At 35.3% G+C, this 20952-nt stretch overlaps 1 protein-coding gene across 8 annotated transcripts; it reads right to left on the bottom strand.

Moving 5' to 3' along the window:
* Positions 1–403: 403 nt before the first annotated feature.
* On the bottom strand, positions 404–20325 carry tmem269 (transmembrane protein 269). Of its 8 annotated transcripts, none has more exons than XM_051097291.1 (8): positions 20071–20325; positions 18023–18086; positions 14365–14413; positions 8850–8997; positions 8559–8656; positions 3612–3755; positions 3271–3471; positions 404–1427 (listed from the first exon to the last, which is right to left on the bottom strand). In XM_051097291.1, exons 3-8 carry the CDS (start codon positions 14411–14413, stop codon positions 1318–1320), a joined length of 750 nt encoding a protein of 249 aa, XP_050953248.1. In that variant the 5' UTR covers positions 18023–18086; positions 20071–20325; the 3' UTR covers positions 404–1317. The 8 variants fall into 8 exon arrangements, with proteins under 8 accessions (XP_050953248.1, XP_050953253.1, XP_050953250.1 ...); XM_051097296.1 differs by having other exon boundaries at positions 14330–14413; positions 20071–20323; XM_051097293.1 differs by lacking the exon at positions 14365–14413 and having other exon boundaries at positions 20071–20324.
* Between the last annotated feature and the right edge of the window lie 627 nt (positions 20326–20952).

Raw genomic sequence — 20952 nt, 5'->3', positions numbered from 1 at the left:
GTGAGGAGTATAAATATAGAAATGATAGGCCTACTCATGTTCAAGTATATGGTACTATGCCAAATATTTAGTTAAAGGTCAAAGTACCTAGTCAATAAATTCAAAATAATATTAGAAACATTTCACACTTCAGTATTAACAAATAAAAAAGCTTGTGTAGTTTTTCTAGCTTTCTTACAAGCTTTTTTTGTGTGTTTGTCTTGACTTAACCTATCCGATCACCTTTTTTTGTCTGTTATTGGACAAGGTTTTAACTCAGTTTTGACTAAACCCTATAGTTACTGGTTTTTGCTGTTATAAAAAGGTGAAAAACCTGCAGTATTTTGAAGGAAATTATTACGCTTTTTTGAAACGATTACACCGGCTATATCCTGTTGGCTGACATCTAAAAACGACAAACACGTTTTCTTCTTAACACCACTAAATTTTAATAAAAAGTAACCACAAGTGGTGCACAAAACACAAAATAATGCCTCAATACTGTTATGTTGCAGGGTTCCCACTGAACCCGTGAACAGTACATAGCAAATTCAATGAAAGATCACTCGCTAAACACAAGCAATTACTGATAACCGTGAGTCAGGAAGCAGAACCCCTTAAAACAGAGGTTAAATGGTACAGATAAACTCATTTATCAAAATTAAATCAACCGTAGGATTTGTCATATTGTTACAAGGCATTTGTTTTGAAGGCCCACCTAATATTAAATGGGACATGAAGTATTTTAAGTCACACATTAACCAGGTATATGATGATAGCTACTACCCTAATCATACTGTATTGTTTTTTACATGAAATTACACAGGTCATATGCATAAAATTCCCTTGTGGTCATTATTTGTTTGTTTTTTTTAATAATTTTTTAATAAGCAGAAATTTTGATTATAATTGAGATCTGAGTTGTGAAAAAAATATATGTTTCGGATCTTTCAGTCTCTTAAACAACCAAAAAGCAGTAGTTCTACAAATATAAATTCCACAGCAAATTTGACAATCTCTACTCTTCAGATTTGATTCATTTAGGCAGAACTGTGCAACAAACACCACACATACTATATCCGAGACCATCTGCTGTGTCTCTGTCAACATGCCATTCAAACACACGACAATACATGTGAAGCAGAGGTAAAGAGCATTTCTCATCTTTCGCGATGAAACAACAGCAGCAATCATGATGTCCGTAAGCCTTCTAGATCATGTCGATTTTATGAAGTTCATCACCTCAAAACAAAAATGATTTAAAAATGGTTTTCTGAGTTTTGATTTTCCTTTGCAGAAAGGGGATACGTGACGTGAGGCTTATAGGCCATTACCCCTTTACACTTTGCTGCTCCACAGGGTTGTTGGAAACAATATGTAGGAAACTGACCATAACAAGTAGTAAACGCATGCTGGAGGGAAGGAGGAGCAAAACACCATGGCAACTCCTAAAAGAAAAAGAAAGTTGACTGTAGTTATTCAGTACATACTGATAAGCATTTCATTGTACACTACCAGTCAAGTACCAGACAAGTTTTTTTATGTTTTTTAAAGAAGTCTCTTCTGCTCACCAAGACTGCATTTATTTGATTCTAAGTATGGCAAAAACAGTAAAATTCTGAAATATTTTTACTATTTAAAATAACCTCTTTCTATTTGAATATATTTTAAAACGTAAATTATTTTTGTGATCAAATCTAAATTTTTAGCATCATTACTCCAGTCTTCAGTGTTACATGATCCTTCAGAAATCACTCTAATGTGCTGTTCAAGAAACAGTACTTTTATTTAGTAAAAATGCTTTAAATTGATTAAAAGTGATGAAAAAACATTTATAATGTTATAAGAGATTTCTAGTTCAGTTAAATGCCGTTCTTCAGAACTTTCTTTTCATCAAAGAAACCTGAAAAAAAATCTGTTTTCAACATAATAATAATAGTTTTTTGAACAGCAAATTAGAATGATTTCTGAAGAATCATGTGACTGGAGTAATGAAGCTAAAAATTCAGCTTTGAGGAATAATCTACATTTTAAAATATTACCAAACAATTCTTTTAAATAGCAAACTATTTCAAAATGTCACTGTTTTTGCTATACTTTGAATGATATAAATGCAGGCTTGGTGAGCAGAAGAGACTTAAAGGAAAAGTCCACTTCCATAACAAAGATTCACATATAATGTACTCACCCCCTTGTCATCCAATATGTTCATGTCTTTCTTTCTTCAGTCGTAAAGAAATTATGTTTTTTGAGGAAAAAAAATCAGCATTTTTCTTCATATAATGGAGTGATATGGTGCCCCGATTTTGAACTTCCAAAATGCAGTTTAAATGCGGCTTCAGACGATCCCAGTTGAGAAAGAAGGGTCTTATGTAGCGTAACGATCAGTTATTTTCATAAAAATAATACAATTGATATACTTTTCAATGTCAAACGCTCGTCTTGTCTTACTCTGCCTGAACTGTTTTTGTTCCGGTTCATGACAGCTAGGGTATGTTGAAAAACTCCCATCTCATGTTCTCCCTCAACTTTAAAATTGTCGTATGTCGTTTTACCTTGTTTGTTAAGGGTGTTTGATCTTTTTTGCATGTTCACTTTGCAAAGACTGTGTCGGTACTTCTGCAGCGATGTAGGATGATTTTGAAATGATTTTTGAAGATGAGGGAGAAAATACGATTGGAGTTTTTCAACATACCCTAACTGTCTTGAGCCAGAATACGCAGAGTTCAATGAGAGCAAGGCAAGACAAGTGTTTGAGAATAAAAAGTATTTAAATTGTACTTTTTTAATGAAAATAACCAATTGTTTCCCTAGATAAGACCCTTCTTCCTCGGCTGGGATTGTTTACAACCGCATTTGGGATCGTTTGAAGCCGCATTTAAACTGCATTTTGAAAGTTCAAAATCGGGGCACCATATCAGTCCATTATATGGAGAAAAATGCAGAAATGTTTTCCTCAAAAAACATAATTTCTTTACGACTGAAGAAAGAAAGCATGAACGTCTTGGATGACAAGGAGGTGAGTACATTATCTGTAAATCTTTGTTTTGAAAGTGGACTTTCTCCTTTAAAAAAACATTAAAAATCTTACTGTTCAAAAACTTTTGACTGGTAGAATAAATTAACACTCAATCTTTAAAAACACCAATACCTTGTATTACTAAAATGCAATCTCACGCAAATCTCAAAATGTGCCTAAATTCACTTGTTGCATTTAAAAAGACTGTTTTTAGCGTTACGTTTATTCATTTATTTAGACAATATCTGCTATTTATTGGTTACTGGCTTTACCTCCAATGTAGACCACCTTCTTCCAGGCCTGAGACTCCAGTACTCTGTCATGTGGGTAGAAGTTCTGACTGACCATGAAGAGAATCATGGCCACTGCTAGGATTCTCAGTACTGCCATATTTCCTCCAGTCAGCAGAGAAACACACACCAGGATGGCAGAGGAGTAGATGCATGGTAGGCCACGGTACATGAATGGGATTCCTGTAGAAAACAGCAGACACATTTCTAACTGACAACCACTTTATTTAGTGATATACACAATTACAAACAGCTGTGAAATATGTATTTATATGTATATGTGAGTGTGTGTATTGAAAACAAGTTTAGAGTAAGTTTCTCACCGCTAGAGAAGAAGCAGAGACGAATATAGACAGACAGCACGTACAACATGCATAAGATGTTATCCAGAAGACTGGGTGTCCTTAAGATGAGAGATGTTGCTATTCCAAATGTTGTGAAATCAGCAAAGTCATCCAACTTTGCACCTGAAGTACCAAAAAAAGAAAAAACATATTGTTGATCCTAACACTGTCTTAAAAACAAAATTCATGCCACAAGACACTGAAAAAAAGGCAGAGCTCTACAGTGTGACTATGAAAAAATATTTAGGAGCACCAGTGCAACAGACCCGATCAGCATATTTGTGTTTGCGCTGAGGGGAGCTTCAAAGGTTTCTATGTGTTTTTGCAACGTTGAGTAAAGTATCTCAGACATATCTCACTAAAACAAAGTGTAGAGAGAGTATAAATAAGAGATTCATTGTGCAGTATAGTGAACTTCATTGTATTATAATGGAACCTTGTGTGATCGCGATGAACTAAGATGAGTGAGAGCTTTTAATGATTTTTAAGGAAGTTTGTAAATGAGATATTGATTTAATACAACAGTTAAATAAACAAGAAGTTAATATTAAGTGCCTTACATAGTCTGACTATGACACTTTTGCCTGATTTTGCTCTATTTCGTCATCAAAAATAGTTTGAAACAAGTCACAACTGAGCCGCTGCGCATCTCCATTCAAACACAGCGGTGTTTCGTTTATGGATGAACGTGTTTTTAAAAGAATCTAATGAGTCAATGATTCAATTTCCCATTCATAAAGACAGTCACTTGCTTTATTCCTAAATGAATCAGCCGTTTGAATTAAACGAATCAAATGAATGAATGATTCAGTTATTAAATCCGTGACTTGCCGCCACCTACTGGCAGTTTTAGTTTCATTTTAGTATATTTTCAATTATTTAAATAATTTAATATTTCTATATTCAAAATGCTATATTTAAAACATGAATTTATGAATTTGATTGCACTCATGCCAACTCTGTGCCTTATTAAACATATGAAAACACACCTACAAGCCACTTCTGTGCCACCTCTGTAGTACAAATTAATTTTGTTAATACTGATTTCATTATTATTATAAGTTATTCTTATTCTACTGTTGTTCTATTCTTTTAATTAGAAATTTTAAAAAGTTTATAAAATATATATATTTTTCAATTTGACATAAAAGATGACATACTTTTAATAAAGTTAGAAATATGGCATTACAAAGGTAAAAACAAAATTCCCCTGTAAATCACTTTAAGGAGTCAAATATCACCTCATAATGGGAAGTCTAATTTTTTATTAGATTTTTCGATTATTGACTGTGCTCATAATTTTTTAAGTTAAGAGCACAAGTGCTCCTACACAGAAAAGTAAGCATAGAGCCCTAAAAGGGTGCGCAAAGAAAACAAAAACAATGACTTTATTTAACAATTTCTTCTCTTCTGTGACAGTCTTTGAAGCATCCGTGTGCATTCCTCTGCTTGTAAACAAGGTGTAGCACATCTGGGTTTTACATCAGAACGCCAGGTTTGGAATGACATGACGGTGAGTAATTAATGACAGAATTTTCATTTTTGGGGGAACTATCCCTTTAAATCAACAACAGAATTACTGAATCATTTCTTTAAAAAACTAAGGATTACCAGAAATGAGTCAGACTTCCCATTACCAGTTTGTGATGCTAATCAGTCAGCTGCTGGATTACTAATCAACCATTTATTCCATTCCTATTAACACACTAAGCAAGACCTATATAAAGCTTTAAGTCATTAAAACAATCTATAAAGAGAAACATGAGAAATCTTCATACCAATCCAAAATAGCTTGTTATCGACAAACTGGAGTTGCTTTATCGCTAGTGAGGTTGAAGTATTTTCATCAGGTTGGGGCATTTGTGTGTGTCCAAACAAACGGGCTGGAATTTCAATCTCGTGGTCAACAATTTGAGCAATGTCAGATATGCTGGGGTCCAACACATCAGGATTAAACAGACAATTACAACCTGATCCCCTGAATTAGGCTGCTTCATCACAAACAAACTGTTCAATTGACAAAAAAGGGAGGGGACTGGAAGCAAAACAACACCCATCAGTGAGATCATGCAGAACAACAGGCAACAGTACATGCAGCTCGAGTACAAGTGACTTGGCATTGTGAGGGCACTGCGAAGCTATTTCAGGCAGCTGAGTGGACGTGACCACCTGCACACAAACCACTGGTTTTCCACTACAGAGCTGGCAAGGTTGTGTGGTTTGGAAGAGAAAGCCTGCTTGTTTTTGTTTGACTGTGTACAAAAACTCAAAAGCAATAAATGAATGCATACTTCATTAACTTTAATGAAATAACATTTTAAACATTGCACTAGCAGAAAAAAGCTATGCACTTATTTATTAATAACTTTCATTTAATTTAGCAGAAATGAACCACAGCAGTGGGGTAAACGTGACTTATTCACTAAATCTCTAAACTAATATTAACATAATTAATAAATGATCACCAGTGACTCTCTCACTTATTGCGGAAAGCATTAAAGCCAACTTTTAATGATCTGTGATTCTCTTTTACATGCATGACTTTATTCGACTCTATATAGTTGAAATGTGCAATAATATACACTACCAGTCAAAAGTTTTTGAACAGTAAGATTTTTATGTTTTTTAAAGAAGTCTCTTCTGCTCACCAAGCCTGCATTTATTTGTTTTCTATTTTAAAATGTTAATTTTATTTTTTCTATTTTAAAAGTAATTTATTTTTTTAGCATTTTTATCATTCCAGTCACATGAACCATAGCAGTGGGATAAAACAAAAATTATTTGTAGGAATGAATGATCAGTTTAATAATTCAAACTTCTAGCTTTTTAAATGGACAGATATAGTTTTATTTAAAATGAATTTTATAACATTGTCCTCGTTGTGTTTTGTTTTTGTACCACACTTTTTCGTTGGACTGTGTATCTGTGTTATACTATCAGTCCTTATCCCGGTTCTTATTTGAATCTTACTTAATTTTAATTCTTTGTAGTTTTTATACAGGAAATCTCATGAAAACCTGACTTTTTCCATGTTTAAGTGGCATAAATGGGTCCTTGGTGTATCTACCAAACCAGAAAATGCAAAAACGGACAACCTAATAACTTTGTTTGGTAAGCCTGATAAGTGAAAAAATGAGCTGCTCAGATTTCACTCCCCCATGATGTAGAAAGGGGATTTTATTATAATAATACCACCCCTTAATCTGCACGTTTCCACCCACGGTGCAGCCATTGTGTTTTTGCAACGACAACGGTGTACCAGTTCTAACGCCATGGCAAAATTTCAACGAAGCATGCTAACTGTTCTGTCATTGACTGCACAGACGAGCACAGAACACTATTTAGAGTCCCAGCCTCAGAGGACACAAGAAAGCAGTGGATTTATTGTTTTATTTACTGTATATTACGCTGCTGCCTCACAGATCTAATATAAACATATGATTTCTTTCCCAGCTGTTTACCTTCACAGACACAACCGACTGTTTTTGTACCTCATGTGTTTTTAACATAAACTTGTGTGTATTTGACAGTTTAAGCACAGTAAGACATGAAAGAGAAAGAGTTAGTTTAGTACTCACACTTCACTTTTACATGTTGTTTGAACATTAATGTGTGTCGGCAGTGTATGTACAAATTTACCCTATAATGATAAAAATCCATGCAGTGGTTTTTAATGAATCTGTAAAAATAATATTCCCTTTTTCAAATCGAGCCATTCTCAGATGCTTGTCGTTGTGGCGTCACCCGACAGAAGCCGCTCCCACGATAGTTGATTGACATGAGCATTTTACCTAAGATCAGTTGTAACAGTCCAACCTCCATGTTTTGATGCCGGAGCAGGGATGTAAGTTAGACAAGAATATCTCTGATTGAGCGATTGAGGTGTTGTGTTGCTGGATGTAATAATGAACACAGTGGTCATCATTTACTCCCGACATCTGAGCAGCTGAAGATGTAGTAGATTACGTTTAATTTGTGAAGGGAATGCGCCTCCTGGTCTACACATATCCGTCTATGTTCACACGAATCATTTGTGATCCAGCTTCACTTACAGCAGAAGTGAGTATAAAGGTTTTTTTATGAATCTTTGTGATCGCCTTTCCTAATAATGTGCTAGTTAGCAAGTTTAGTGGATAAACGCGGCTAAATGCGGCTAAAGTGAACATGCTCATCACTCCACAGAGAGAACAGAGGGGCGGGGCGAGCAGAGCTCATTTGCATTTAAAGCAGCCTCAACCAAGAATGAGATTATTTTTGCAGAGCTGATTTTGGCAAGGTAAAAAGGGTGTTGTTTTACACTACCATGGAGAATTTTTAACCAAAGTATATTACAGACTTTTCATGACCCTGAAGAATCATATCAACTTGTGGAAAATGGGCTTCCAATGACCCCTTTAAAACTCATGATTTCAGTGCGATAGGCGTGATAATCAAAACCAAACAGATGTTTTTTTAGCAGAGTATCTGAGGTGCGAGCTGTAAAGGCACAGTCCTGTTTTGGAAAAGGGGGCGGGGAGCAGCAGCTCATTTGCATTTAAAGAGCCATGTATGAAAACATTTTCTACATCCACTAGAAATTTTAAAAATGGTATAATAAACGATCAGTGGGGTATTGTGAGCTGAAACTTAACAGATATACAGATCTCTGGGGACACCTGAGAATTATATTGCATCCTGTAAAAAGTGCATGTCTCCTTTAAGATTTTTAGTAGTTTATTTAATCTGTGTTTGTCTTGTAGTCTGGTGTTGTAGCAACATGGTCCTGGAGAATGTATATCGTGGTAATAATGCCTCTATGACCTTGCTTTATATTTAAGTAGTGCTCTGAAAGGGGACTGTAGATGAAAGCATCTGAAGATATCTAAAGCAACAAGACTCTGCCCTGGTCCTACTCACTTGTATCTAAGGACACTCAACACTACTCACCCAGTGCAGAACACGCATTCAGTTGCCTAGCAACTGCTCCATCTGCCAAATCCAGCAGGTAACCGATCAGAACCAGCCAGCACGCGGCATGATGATGGCTGTGAATAACAACAGTGACAGGGACATAAAGAAAGTACAAAACAATCAGAAACTTTAAAGCTCAAACTTTTTTTTTTTAGCTGTTGGCTGAAATTCTGTCTTTCTACTATTGATTTATGAATTTTTATTGTCGTATTTTTGTATGCATCTGGTTTTTCCTGTGCAAAACAAATCAAAAGCATGAATTCATACCCACTGAGACTGCAGAGGATTGAGGCCATGCCCATGAGCATGTTGGCAACAGAAAGAGCGTTGGCAGCATTTTTTCGGGCAAACTCCTTTAGATGCACCCAGTTAGCTTGTTCGTTTAGGAGCAGTTTGTTAGCGTCCTGGAGAAAGGCTACCAAAAAGAAATACAAGCAATTACACAACAGCGCCATTTTTCAGTGCATAGTTTGGAGAGTTCTCAGTTACGTAAAAATATATTCAAGGACTGTGAAGTGACTGGATTCCACTAAAATCAACTAGTTAAACTTTAAAATATCTGTTAATTAACTCTAAAGTGCAAATTCCTCCATAGTCTAAACATGTGACTTATTCACTAAATCTCTTTAAAACTTAACAAACTAATATTAACATAATTAATAAATGACCACCAATGACTCTCTCACTTATTGCAGAAAGCATTAAAGCCAACTTTAAATTATTAAATCTCTTTAACATGCATGACCCTATTCAACTCAAGTTCAAGTTTTCAAACAGTAAGATTTTTATGTTTTTAAAGAAGTCTCTTCTGCTCACCAAGCCTGCATTTATTTGATCCAAAGTACAGCAAAAACAATACAATTCTGAAATATTTGTTCTATTTAAAACAACAGTTTTCTATTTAAAAATGTAATTTATTTCTGTGATTTCAAAGCTGATTTTTGGCATCATTACTCCAGTCACATGATCCTTCAGATCATTCTAATATTCTGATTTGCTGCTGAATTTTTCTATTATTAATATGTTGAAAACATATAGTAGAATATTTTCAGCAGTGTTGGGAAGGTTACTTTGGAAATGTAATAGGTTACAGATTACAAGTTACTTGATTTAAAATGTAATAAGTAGTGTAACTTTTCAATTACTTTATTAATCACATTTCACAATATTACTGTGCTTGCTGTATTTTGGATTAAATAAATGCAGTTTTGAGCAGAAGAGACTTCTTAAAAAAAACATAAAAAAATCTTACTGTTCAAAAACTTTTGACTGGTAGTGTATATAAAACTGTTAAGATAAGCTGAGATACTCTTTATGGATGCTATGTCCTCACCATAAATATTCCCCTAAAATTGAACTCCTCCATGTTAAATAAACAGAATAATTGTACAAAACGTAATTAAAAAAAAAATTAAATTAAAAAATAAGAAAAATTTTAGCAATTAAACATTTTTTAAAAAATGGGGAAAAAAAACAAGCACTGAACAATATGGAATTTCAACTAGACAGTAATTACGACATTCAAAGGGTAATTAAATATTCAGAAAAGACATGCTGAGGTGAAAAGACGTACACTTACCAACAGAATGAAACTCTTGCTCACTTATTAGATATGATCAAAACAATGTGATTACAAATGTCTCCTCATCCCTCTGTATACCAAAACCACAAGGCACTATTACCACATCAAATTACAAATTTTCAACAGAAATGATAAAGATGTTTTGGGAGAGAACATTACCGAAGTGATGGCTCATTTACAATTCAAACATCGCATTGATCTAAAGCCATCGGCCCTCTAATCTGACAGACTACAGCTCTAGAAAAAAGGTTATGATCACACTGCAGACATTTGCTGTTTAAGTCCAATATTTAAGAAAGACTAAGCAATAGATTTCATTCAATAACTGTCATCTTCCCAACCAGATGCAACAAACTAGCTGTAAGGAGAGGAGTTGGAAATTAGCTTATGTACATCATGGCATTTGGGCTGCCAGTGTGAACAAGGCCTAAAAGACATCCAGATTGATGGTTAAAGCATCCATACCTTGCACTAAGAGAATTTGGTGCTGCTTTGACAATGTTTGATTGAGGGGTTATTAAACATGGCTAACATCACCATTTTTACAATGAGATGTCTGTCTTTGTACAAGAAGTTATGTTTATTCACACCCACGGCAACTGGCAATGATGCAGTGCACTGTGGATTCATATCCTCAAGCAGTACTCTTATAAATCATTCACTAATCAACCATTTAAATGGACAGTTTATACTGTATCCAAGCATTATTACAGCAATTTCACTTAGAAGTGCTATTGAGAATGCTGACTGTACAGATGATAGCTAAATGTATACATTCAAATTCACATTGTACTACAAAATGAAAACAATATTAACAGTCAATGTTCTCAAAACAGGTAAATAAGCAAAAAAAGACTTGTTAAAATTCGAGTGCTTTTCCTTATGTGTGACCAAGACTGTTTTGCCACTGGAACACTGCAGTGATTTTCAATGAAGTCACACAAAGAAGTCTTTGTGTTGGAGCAAATCAGTGGGCATAACATCTAAATGACCATCTCAAGTAGTTGAATGCGTATTTTGCTAGATAAATTCACATAATCACGTGTAACATTTTGATTATTATGCAATGCGTATTTGAAATATCTTTATTGGGATGTTAGTAGAGAATCAGATCCCCCATTAGCAGATACACTTTATGGACAAAAGTATTGGGACACCTGACATAAATACATATATACATACATCCAAATACACAGATATTAATACAGAGTTGGTCAGCCTTTTGCTGCTATAATGGCTTCCACTCTTCTAGGAAAGATTGTGGTTGATTGACAGGTTATGATCTGACCAATCATAACACCGAATTCACCATTTCGTCCGACAAACAAATCAGTCAGGATAGTAGATTAACTTAAGTGAACTTAAACTTGAAAAATGGTGTGTATTGACACGGTTTCCGCGGTTGAAATAAAATACCTTCTGATGTTCATTCATGTTTATTTTGTGCTATAACTACTAGGGATGGGCGATACCAGTAAAATTTTTCCCCACGATAAGAATTAGCCTTCCCGCGTTAATAACAATCTACAGTAGCACTTGGGCGATACAGTTTTGCATGTTTACAAACCTGTTGTCCGACTAAGACGTCATTTATTGACATGCTTTTACTCTAAATTAACTTTATTAACATAGTCGAGTGTTTAAAATAACCTTTTCCAATCAAACGTGGCTTCATATCACAGAATGAGGCAGAAATCATACTATTTTATAGTATTATAAAAGCTATGTTGATTAGTATTGCATTTGAACTATACTTTATCCTTATAAAAATACCCAAGAACAACACAGACAAACCAAATATTGTAGCAATTGTATGTTTATTGTCAAATTTTCTCAGTTAAAATTTCTAATTCATAAATGGATTAGAGATTTCCTGGAGCATCGTCAGTACTATTACTTCTGCTATAAAGCATAAATACATATATACATACATCCAAATACACAGATATTAATACAGACTTGGTCAGCCTTTTGCTGCTATAATGGCTTCCACTCTTCTAGGAAATATTTTGGAGTGTTTCTGAGGGAACTGACCCTTTGCAGGGAGCTTGATTGACAGGTGATCTGACCAATCATAACACTGAATTCACCATTTCATCCGACAAACAAATCAGTCAGGATAGTCAGGACAGGACAGTCAGAACAATCATTATATTGTACGTGTGTACACAGTTATGCTCTATTTTGGGTAAAAATAGGAAAGAAACAGTTCAAAGAAACGGGATTCCCTGAATTATCGTCACTGATATTGTTATTGCAATAATACCAGAAATTATCATCATACATTTTTAAGCCCATATCGCCCATCCCTAATAACTAGAAATGAGGAGGAGACGATTGGTTCACATGCTGCCTGAACTGAGGTGCTACAGCATTAGCTATTGCTTGAATTTCTTTTTAAAAAAATGACAAAATTTGAAAACTGAGACTTTGTTTCAGACCAAAAGTAACATGCTCTGTCTTGTCTGTTGGTGTATTGTCAGTTTCCTCTTTGGTGCATTGTCAGTATTCGGTAGAGCATTTGTGAGGTCTGGAACCAATGTTGGATAAAAAGACCTAGCTTGCAATCACCATTCCAGTTCATCTTAAAGTTGTTCAGTGGTGTTGATGTCAGGGCTCTGTATAGGCCAGTCCCATTCTTCCACACCAAACTCATTTACTCATCTCTTTATGGACCTTTCTTTGTTCCCTGGGGTACCAAAAGGTCCTTCCCCACACTGTTCCTGCAAGGTTGGAAGCATTGTTATAATGTCTTTATAACTTCCCTTCACCGGGAGTAATCGGCCTAGCCCAGAGATGCTCAACCCTGTTCCTGAAGATCTACCTTCCTGCAGAGTTGCAACCCTGATCAAACACACCTGAACCAACTAGGATCTGAAGAAGTACTTGATAATTACAGACAGGTGTGTTTTATCAGGGTTGGAACTAAACTCTGCAGGAAGGCAGACCTCCAGGACCAGGGTTGGGCACCCCTGGCCTAGCCCAACCCCTGAAGATATCATTATCCCTCCTCCACCAAATTGGCGAAATGCAGTCAGGCAGGTTACATTCTCCTAGTATCCTCCAAATCCAAACTCACCCATCAGGCTGCCAAACAGAGAAGCAAGATTCATCACGCCACAGAACAGGTTTCCACTGCTCCAGAGTCCAGTAGTCATGTGCTTTACATCACTCCATTCGACGCTTGACATTGTACTTGGTGATGTGAGGCTTGCATGCAGTTGCTTGTTCATGGAAACCCATTCCATGACGTTCCTACTGCACAGTAGTGATATTACTGCCAGTGGAAGTTTGGATCTCTTTAGAATGGTTTCAGAAGAGCGGTTGGTGCCTCAGCACTCAGTTGCTCTGTTCTGTGACTTTATATGGTCTTCTGCTTAATGGCTGTTCGTTTTTACTTTCCAAAAACACTACTTACAGCTGATTGTGGGGTATCCAGCAGGGATGAAATTTCTTGAACTGACTTACTGCAAAAGTGGCATCCTATCACAGTACCTCATTTGAATTCACTGAGCTCTTCAGAATGGCCTGTTTTTTCCCCAAAGGTTTATAAATGCAGACTGCATGGATAAGTGCTTGATTTTATACACTTGTGGCAATGGTTGAAACACCTGAATGCGACAATTAAGAGGTGTGGTCCAATACTTTTGTCCATAAAATGTATTAAGACAAAAAAAAAAAAAACACTAAAATGTCTATGCATGACATTCCCTACAAGTTTCTTTGCATGTCAACTTTCATTCTTTGGCATGTGCTGCTTTTCTAGGTGAGAGAAGCATGCAAGAGCACATGCACATGTGTCATTCAGTGTAAATCTTTTAAGCTCAGTAATACAAAAAAAAAACTTGCCTAACATTTAAAAAGACATCAAAAAGGTTTAAAGGTGAAGTGTGTAATTTGTGTCATTAGCAATTCCCCCTGTTTGCCACTGGTCAGCAAAACATATAGCTCTGCCCCAAACCCACACCTTTCACTGAGCCAATGTTGCTATGTTAGGTTGCTCAAACCAACAGCGCAATATTTTTATAATATATTATAATATATTAGCGCCATTAAACCAGAGTGTTCACTTTTAGGGGGACTCAACCAGTGAATCATCTACTTGTAACTATCTCTGAATAATAAACTGGGAGTATTCTAAAGTATAAAAAATGACACACTCCACCTTTAAGGAAGGATTCCTACTATTGTGTTTGTAACCTGAACTTGATGTGATTCCAAAGCCAGCTGATTTCAAGCGACTCTTCATCTGAAAGAAAACAGTCAGTGAGACACAGCACATGCCAACATACACAATTCACCATAGAACTTAATGTTCTTTGAGGCAATTAGACCTTGCATACTAAATGTTTTCTATAATGTATGTAAGGTTTATTAAAGGGACAGTTTACCCAAAAATGAAAAATTTTGTCATTAATTACTCACCCTCATGTCGTTCCAAATCCGTAAGACCTTTGTTCATCTTCAGACCACAAGATGTATAGAAATCTAAGTAGGGCTGTCACTAGCAAATATTTTGGTAATCGAGTAATCAGCCGATTATTCTGATGATTAATCAAGTAATCAGTTGTTATTTTTTTGTAGTAATAAAAATAGACCCAAGTGAAATGTCCACAAAAGCAAGTACTCAAATCAGCCCTAAATCTGAGAACTCTGCATAGACAGCAGTGCAACTACTATGTTGAAGGCCCAGAGAGGTAGTAAGGACATTGTTAAAATAGTCCATGTGACATCATATTTTCTTTGCACAATATTCTTGTAATTTAATAAAATTACCACTGATATCACATGGACTATTTTAAAGTGCCCCTATTATGCCATTTTAAAGGTTGCTAATATTGTTTTAATAGACTCCCAAAACAGGTTTACATGTATGCAAGGTCAAAAAACATTTTAGTTTTCTCCAAAAATAGATTTAATTTCACCTCATTTCTAAATGATTCATAAACGACTTGTGCGTAGCAGTTCGAAGAATCAGTCTCTCTAAACCCCTCCTTTCTGTGAGCCCTCACTGCTGTGATTGGTCAGATGGCGCAGTCCTTTATGATTGGTTTACCGCGTACAGCATGTCGCAGAACAAAACGCCCATTGCCATAACTGACTGACAGCCCTGGATAATTGTCAATACATAGAAAAGATGGCATCGATTTTACCATAACAATTCCAGCCAGAGTCTGACGATGAAACGGCTGAAGTGGCTGATCAACAAGTTAGCACGGGCTACCGTGTAAAGTCCTCGCAATTTGCTTTTATAACCGAACTGGGCACACCTCTATGTTGTAAACTTCAACCTTGTATAATGCATTAAACGTCTTTTACACCGAACGCGGAAAGCGCTGCGCTGGCCGCTGGGTTCAGTGCAGCCCTTCAGAGCGCAGCGGCAAAAGTTCATTTGAACAACTCATTTGAACTTTGTCCGCGGCGTGCGCGCTCCGCTGCGCGTCCGCTTTGGTCAAGACCGAAACAAGCCGTCCTCGCAGGGCGGAAGCAATTAAAACGAATGGGTTTCATAGCACAACTCTTTCCGCATTCGGTGTGAAAGCCGCTTCGTGCGCCATCTTTTATCAGTACTTAAACTAATGAGACAGACAGACAGTCAAGCTGCATCAATCACAAATTGTCAGACTACAGTGGACCCACAGCTGAACAACAGAACTACAGAAGCGTGATGCATGACATGTGCAGGGTTGTTACACAACATAACATACACAACTACGTATTTTGAACGATCGCTAGAAAATACAATCTTTGTAGATTCATCATCTTTTGGAAGTGAATATAAAACAGTTTTACTCACAGCGTATGATACAGCGTCTTCTGTATAATGTACATGTAAATTTCCATGTGACGTAAACCAATGGTAATTTATGGGCGGGCAAGTTGTTCGCGACGTAGAACGTGGGCGGACATTATGCAAATCTGTTACTTCGTGACGTGTGGCCGTAACAGAAAAAGATTTGAATTCCTGATGACTCGTTTAGGCAAATGTGAGTCGACTCTTTTTTTGATAGACAATAACTTTATGTATGGTGCACTGTCGGCTTCACAACTTTGCAGATAGTTTATGTTCACACACAGCTACATGACACACTGCATGAAAGATCATATTTGAAAACGCATAATAGGGGCACTTTAAGGATTTTTTTAAGGCCTTGAATGCATCAGTTGTGTTGCTGTCTATGCAAGGTCAGAAAGCTCTCCGATTTCATCAAAAATATCTTAATTTGTGTTTCGAAGGTGAACAAAGGTCTTAGAGGTTTATAACAACTTGAGGGTGAGTAATTAATTTTTGGGTGAACTAGCCCTTTAAAGCATGTGTGATATTTGTTGAGAATAACCATCTTAAATGAATAAAGCTGCTTAAAGCAAGCAGCCTAATATGAATAATATTGGCCGTGAAAGCACACACTACCATTCAAATGCCTGGGGTCATTAGAATTTTTTTTTAAAGAAATGAATACTTTTATTCAGCAGGGATGCATTAAATTGATCAAGTGACAATAAAGATATAACTTAAGTCGCTTTAAATTGCAATAATATTTCACAATATTACCTTTTACTGTATTTTTGATCAAATAAATGCAGCCTTGGTGAGCATAAGAGAGCTATCGACCCAAAACTTTTAAATGGTAGTGTATATTATAGTTCAACCAAATAGTGTCTGAAATAACCTTTCATTCACACAAGTCAGGATGGCCTATTATGTGTAAAATAAAATAATAAAAAAAATCACAAAATAAAATGCCTCGCACAAAATGATGCAAAATACCAGTATTGGACTAACAGAGCTGACTGATGAAATGTGGCATGACAGTGTTGCAGTGAACTATAAAAGTAATGGCATCATATATTTCTACAAATGCAATGCCACGCCACTAAAAATTCTGAATTACTGGTTATGCATTGTGTTTGCTTGTGCCACTGTCAAATGGTTTAACAATCACAATATGAATAAATATGACTTCCTGTTTACAGACCCTTAGATAACACTAGATAGAGAGTAGCAAACCTCAAATTACATATTACCTAGAGAAAGAACTAGAACGTAGTCCAAAGTATAATAAAGGATGAGGTGAAGAAAGAGAAGGAGCTCCTTTTTGTTCTGGGAGTGTAATCTTATCAACTAACAGGAACATCAAAGAGCATTGCAGCTATATTTTGCCTAAAGACCCCTAGTTGCCATTACCACAGGTCTTTGTGCATGTCTAGCCATGTGACAGAGCCAGGATTGACAGGATTAACATTTATCTGTTTCTAGAACACTGCCTAATACTATACATAGGAAAGGCATAACTCAAGTTGTGTAACTGAACCTCGGTGTAACCAGGTAACAGTTAAAACCAAGAACTTATTTGGCAGCTAGTCTAAGCAACTATGAGACAAAAACACCTCTATAGTCATAAAAATCATGGCCCTTATTTTCTAGTTTACAGATATACAAGCCAATTGCTAAGAAACAACTATTCGGTTATCTATAAAAACCACTTTGTCATTAAGTTTGCATGTTAATGCATTTCATCAAACCTTCAGTTGTTAATTTGGGGATGGATAAATAGTCAAAATAGGCTTAAATCCAGCTCAATACACCGAGTTAAAGTGCAGCCGAGTCTCTAAAGCTTTAAGTTCGTCCTCCGCATGAGGAACACCACACTTGTTTGTTTGTTTTTTCTACAACTTCACATAGTTTCAATCTTGTGCCAACCATCCCAAAGCTTGCCAAAGATTACTGACTGTAAGAACACAGTTAGTACCACTCATCATTGAAACAATCCTAAACATAACAAACAGCCATTTTCTGTGCTGTGGGAAGCAGAAATGTCATGCGTTACTGAGTTGAATATAGTATTAAACTACGTACCAGATGTGGGCATCAGGAGGATCATGGTGGTCAACAGATTTCTCCACGTCAAACAGCACTGAAACTAAATCAAACAAGAAAGCCAGCTTTACCAAAGACACTAAGAACAACATACTATCATGTACCACTGTAACATTGTGGTGCTTTTTTTGTTTTAGTGCCAAATTGTACTGCTTAGTTTTAAAGACCCACCTTAAAACTTAAGATATGGACTAGGCTATTTTGCTTTCATTTTTCTTTTAGATTAGTGGAAAACATCCAAAATACACATTCAAGTGTTTTTATTCTACTACACTTTAACTTTGCATCAGTGGATTTCAATCACAATATACATTTGAAGTCAAAAGTTCACATACACCTTGCAGAACCTGTTATTTTACCAAAATAAAAGGGATCATACAAAATGCATGTTATTTTTTTATTTAGTACTGACCTGAATAAGATATTTAACATAAAAGACGCTTACATATAGTCCACAAGGGAAAATAATAGCTGAATTTACAAAAATACACTTTACAAGTGTATGTAAACTTTTGAACCGAGTCATTTTTATAAATTCAACTATTATTTTCTCTTGTGGACTGTAAACATCTTTTATGTAAAATAGCTTATTCAGGTCAGTACTAAATATAAAAAACAACATGCATTTCGTATGATCCCTCTTATTTTGATAAAAAAATTGCAGATTCTGCAAGGTGTATGTAAACTTTTGACTTCAACTGTATATCTTTAAAGGACATTTTATAAAAAATTATTTTCTTTCTGATGCACTGAGACAGAAATATCCATTTATTTACATCCTTTATTTACAAAGGTTTGTTATTATATCTTTATCATTATGTAACATTTTAATCCGAAAGAAATCTTTTTTTTCTTCCGGCTGATTTATGTGATAAAAAGGAATATCCAAAGTCCTTTTTGTAAAAATATTTAATATCTCAGCAAAATGGGAAAAAAAAAATGTAAACTTGATAATCCCGTATTTGCATATCTAAACAATATTTCACAAATACAAATAAATAGATTTTTAATGCAATGATTAACCAGCTAGGGATGTGAATGTGGCAATATCTATTAGTTAAAAATTTACCTTATTCACCTGTGGTGTCCTGCCTTAAAGTAGAATAACCCTTTCCTTTTATTAATTATCATATAATCACATTTTAGGACGTTCATAACAATCACCGGTTTTTAATCACATTAATAGCCTTGTTTAAAGTCAAGAGTTCATTAAGACCTTCCCCACAACGTTTAACAAGATTAAAAAAAAAAACTATCTGAGTGCCCTATTTTATATTTTTATTTATTTATTTTTAAATAATGGGTATTGTAGAGCTCTGTTTAGACAGTCTGTCAAACTGTCTATCAAACAGGCTATCAAATCAATTAAAGAAAAAATCTTCCTATAATACTACAGTGATATTCGAGATGAGATCCATTCACGTTGAAACCTGCCGCAGGACCACATGACCATTACATAAGGCTCTACGTTTCACAGAGAAGTCTATCTCTGTCGCACTTGAGAAGAAAACCCCGTTTTCTCACAAGTTTTTTATAACTGCACTTGCCAATTCACACTGATTGATGCGTTATTATTAAGGGTAAGTAGTCCGTATGTATGGTGAAACTGGCAATTTTTTTGACTAAAAACAAACATATCTTCTGCTGAAAAAGCTGCTTATGTCTAATGCCTGCACAAACTCGGTTTCATTAGTTTACAGTATAAACAACTGTACGCTCAACATCAGTCAGCCTGATGAGACTACCCTGTATATCAAGTTACAGGTCGTGGTTTATGCGTTTACCTATCGTACAGCATTAAAAAGAAGCGTCTGAATGTTTTCTGCGCTTTATAATGAAAACACAATGAATATACAGTGCTATCAAGTATCAAGTATTTTACTATTAAGTCGTTAAATTAACAGTACTAAGCAGGAGCCTTTCAATATAACAATACGTTGCGCATATGAACAAGAATATAAAGTCTATCATATAACGTTAGTCATATCAAAATGTGTTGATATGCCACGCTCTGAGAACAAACTTACCTTCAAGGACAAGCACGGAACGATGCGACTCAAAATTAACGCTGACAAACAACGGCTTTTGGTGGTCAGCTTCGACGACACAATATTTATAATTTACATTTAGTGAATTCGGTTCCCCGAAAACAGTTATAATCTTAAATGGACGAAGATGACATTTATATTACAGACTGCACCTGTCTGTTACAGACAACGCTTTTCACCGTTTTTTTTTCAGCGCGTCTCTTTTTAAAGGCATAGGAGGATTCGCTGGAATATTCCAACGGATATGACGTCGAACAGTTCTGGTTCTTTCTCTAAGCACATTACAGTTATAAAAAAATACACACCACGATACGATGGGGCTGTTCAGCATCATCTGTATCTCTGGCTTTCTCTATTGGCGAGAATAGGAGGGTGCAGAACAGAGGATAGGAAAAAGTTGTACACTTTCTGTTTCCCAATTGTGTGTGTACAGGAACACTAGTTACATGACAGTAAACAGAAGTGAAATTCACATATAAATGTAGTAATTTACACACACACACACATATATATATATATATATATATATATATATATATATATATATATATATATATATATATATATTAATTATATGTTTTATATATATATATATATATATATATATATATATATATATATATATATAAAACATATATAATATATATATATATATATATATATATATATATATATATATATATATATATATATAACATATAATTAATATATAATAATATTATTTTTAATTATAATTATCACTGTGTGCTGTGCTATATTCTCCTGACAAAATGTGTCAAAGTTATACTGTGGTGCATAACTGCACAGTATGTGTGGGTTCAATTCTGTCATTGTAAAAAATTGTTTCATTATGTTTTAACA

Source organism: Labeo rohita, chromosome 23, assembly GCF_022985175.1.
Source record: "Labeo rohita strain BAU-BD-2019 chromosome 23, IGBB_LRoh.1.0, whole genome shotgun sequence".
NCBI classification, from domain to species: domain Eukaryota; kingdom Metazoa; phylum Chordata; class Actinopteri; order Cypriniformes; family Cyprinidae; genus Labeo; species Labeo rohita.
Note: the sequence above shows the minus strand (reverse complement) of the source record. Positions and strands in the feature narration are given on the sequence as shown.